We start from the raw sequence: 3,682 nt of genomic DNA on the forward strand, positions 1-3,682 counted from the left end.
TAGCTGGGATTACAGGCACGCACCACCATGCCCAGCTAATTTTTTGTATTTTTAGTAGAGACGGGGTTTCACCATGTTGACCAGGATGGTCTCGATCTCTTGACCTCGTGATCCACCCGCCTCGGCCTCCCAAAGTGCTGGGATTACAGGCTTGAGCCACTGCGCCCGGCCTATAATGTCTTAATGAGGTCAACTTGAATATAAAAATTAAAGTTTTGAGAATTTGAATTCAATCCAAAAACATGAGAATGAAGTAGAGTTACATGACTGTTAGGAATTTGATAACTGTGTCATCATACATAGAATTCAGATGAAATCCAGAACGGAAACTTAGTCAATTGTTTGTAATATAATTGAAATATGAACAACTTAAGAGAGTTTAATTTATTTTGTATAAATAAAATGTGACAAAGGAGTTTAGGGCACATACTGTTGGAACCAAATAAATCCAAGTATTTTACTTAGTAATTATGAAACTAAATGTATAAAATTGTGATCACCTTGGGAAAGTAAAACATGTAATAGTCCCACCAATTATTCTTTTATACTTCTGGTACAGATGTTGCTCTTTCTTCTTGATTTAACCGCCACTTAAGTCTGAAAATAATTGATATAATTTATTTTTCATTTGATAGCATTGCATACAATAAGTTGGGCCTCAGTCAATGGCTCTGTGGAGTTGTGAAATTTACTAATTCTGGAAGCCCATATTTATCAGTAGTCTGTTGATTTTCAGTTCCAAATTAAAAAAAAAATTCCTTTTGACCATTGTTACATCAAACCTTTTTGATTCAGTTTTCAATAATGTATTTTCAGTCATCTATACGTATTCTTTTTAAACATTTTTATTTTTTTAATTGACAACATTGTATGCTTCTATTGTGTACAACACGGTATGTTAAAGCACAAACACGCTGTAGAATGGTTAAATCTTGCTAATTAACAAATGTATTACTTCACAGTTATCATTTTTGTGGTAAATGCACATAACACCCACTCTCTTTACATTTTTCAAGAATACAATATATCATAATTAACTATAGTCACCTTGTTGTACAATAGATCTCTTGAAATTTATTCCTCCCATTTAACTGTGATTTTTTTTTTTTTCGTCTTTAACCAACAACTCCATTTCCCCTTGTTTCCCCCAACCACCCTAGCCCCTAGAAACCACCACTCTACCTTGCTATTTTCCATTACAACTGAATCTCCAGTTGACTGGCTGCTCTGATATGCTTATCTCAAGAGTCATTGCTTTTGGCATGTTTAATAGTTTTTATCTTAATCTCAATTGTGATATTAGCTCTTTCTTTTTTTTGGCTTTCCATTTGTAGTTTTACAAAATAGGAGAATATATAAAAAACAGATAATTGGTATATTGAAAACATGCATCTATTGAAATGTTATTTAAATATGGGGATTTTAAATACATTTTATCATTCTTATGCCATCGATCTTAGCACAAGAGGAATATAAAAATGCATTTGTAGGAATGCTTGTCTTTCTCTTTCACCTTGCATTTGCTTTTCCTATGTCAATATTACTTTCAGTCTGATCAGAAACTAACAGAATTCTCTGATGTGTTAGGAAGCTTATATTTCCTGGTGTCATAAGCACTTAACCCACATCTTTCTAAGTCACCAACAGCTGGATGGTTATTGACAAGTGCCGTGGGCCTGTGTGCAGACACAGAGGCTGTGTGTAAGGGGCAAGAACCTTTCCTTTCCTTTAAGGAGCAAGAGCTGGGAATCCCACAGTTGGCTTCTGAAACACTCTTGCTATTGGGAGCAAATTAGACACAATGAAGGAATGCTTAAATAAATTTAAGAATTTAATTCGTTTTACATTATTAAGTATTTAAATATTTAAATACTTAAAATATGAGGAAATTTGTTATGTGAAATATGCACAATTCTGAAATAAAATGAAGTCCTTTTATGTATAACCAAAATCAGGGAGAATGTACAACTTCCTATAATTCAATCAGAATTAAGCGCTTATTGTGTATTCTTCTTTATAGAGGTCATTATTTTATTTCATAACCATATTTCTGTTTCAGTGACAACTGCATGTGAAATGTTTATGCCTCATATAAAATGTTTTATGCTTTATAGAAAAAAATCTGCATACAGGTTATTTTTATTTTTTCAATTAATTGAACATTATTGAATTTAGAGTCAAGGTAAAACAGTGTGTTGAGTTTTGAGGAAAGGAAAAAAATAAAAGACATAAATCCTGACCTGAATGAATATATAATCGCACTAAAAGGATTTAGATAGAGTATTTTTCAAGCATACAAGCAATGTCACAGGCAGTATTAAGGAGACTAAGTAATAGTATCAATATAATTTAAAGTACCTTATCATTACTCTCTAAATAACTTGACTAATTGATTTTAACAGCATAAGTAAATAAATAACATTAACTTCAACGTCAAACAGCTCAACATATTTCTGTTTAAACAAAATAATATAACTCTTTATAACTTTTAATTAAAGGATTGCTTTCAGTATTAAAAAGCTGACATTCAGAAAATAATTAGAATGTAATAAAATGATAAATATATCTGATTTTTCTTTTAATAATAGTAAATCATATTATTGACAGAGAAATTAGCTGATAAATATTTACCTCTTTGCTAACAAAAAAAACATGTAATAAAATACTAAATAGAAAAATTATTAAATATTGATAAAGTGCAAATAAAGTCTGCTGAAGTTTCCAAATACATTTTCATAATAAATTTCCCACATAATACACTCAAAATTAAAGTTTGAGAAAAGCAAATGTATGCCAATTGAAAAAAAGTCAGGTTTTTGAGAGCAAAAGGGAAAATAAATTACCTAATAGGAGCAGCTTTACAGTTCTTGCATCTCGCTCAGCATCCTCCTGAAGCTTTTTCTCCAGTTCTTTTGATCTTTTGGCTGACTCCTTGCTCTCTGAACTAATTCCACTTCCCATCTTGTGGCAGTAGATACTTGTTGGTTTATTTGTTCAAACTTCAAATGTTGAGCACAGCTGTGGTTTGGACATAGGATGCAAGAGCAATGCTCTCCTGAAGTACCCAGCAGTCCATTCCCTAGGGCTCTAAGATTCTGCTTTGACTAAGAAGATGCTTTCTCATCTGTCAGCTGATCAAGTGGTAAAACCATACCACCCTCATGGAGGCTAAAGAGGAAGTTCATTATACTTTCAAATTAAATGACTGATTTGGGCACATCTTCGAAAACATGCTTATCTGCCTTAAAGAATAGTATAAAATAATCTAGAAAGTTATCAGAGCCTATACACTAGAGATGATCTACAATAAGCAATTCAAATAGAATGTTTCTCACTACAGGGCAATTTTTATTACTGTGATTAAAAGTTATTACTAATCAGCGATGCTTACATCCCATCTTCAGATATTTGGCTCATTGATTTCTTTATAGTCAGTCCTATATCACAATCAGAATATATACATTAAGTTATCCAACTTTTATGGTCTCCTATGCTTAGATCATTGTTTAAAGCTACTGAGCATCTATTAGCATGTCAGTGAACAAAAAATATTGTTTTCAACAATGGATACAAATACATATAGTTTTTATATCTGTACATAATATATTGCTACAAATAAAGAATTCAACACAATTTTCTTAAGTTATTGATTTTAGTCTCATAGGATCCATCTCTATAAACT

At 31.6% G+C, this 3,682-nt stretch overlaps 1 protein-coding gene across 1 annotated transcript in view; it reads right to left on the reverse strand.

The window, feature by feature from the left end:
* Nucleotides 1-3,097, reverse strand: part of GNAT3 (G protein subunit alpha transducin 3) — a 58,844-nt gene extending 55,747 nt beyond the window's left edge. The window contains exon 1 of the mRNA XM_032276431.1: nt 2,844-3,097. Coding sequence (XP_032132322.1) covers nt 2,844-2,961 — 118 coding nt within the window. The 5' untranslated portion in view covers nt 2,962-3,097. The remainder of the gene's footprint in view (nt 1-2,843) is intronic.
* Nucleotides 3,098-3,682: the final 585 nt, after the last annotated feature.

Source organism: Sapajus apella, unplaced genomic scaffold (genome assembly GCF_009761245.1).
Source record: "Sapajus apella isolate SASKATOON/1434 unplaced genomic scaffold, GSC_monkey_1.0 scaffold7, whole genome shotgun sequence".
Classification (NCBI taxonomy): domain Eukaryota; kingdom Metazoa; phylum Chordata; class Mammalia; order Primates; family Cebidae; genus Sapajus; species Sapajus apella.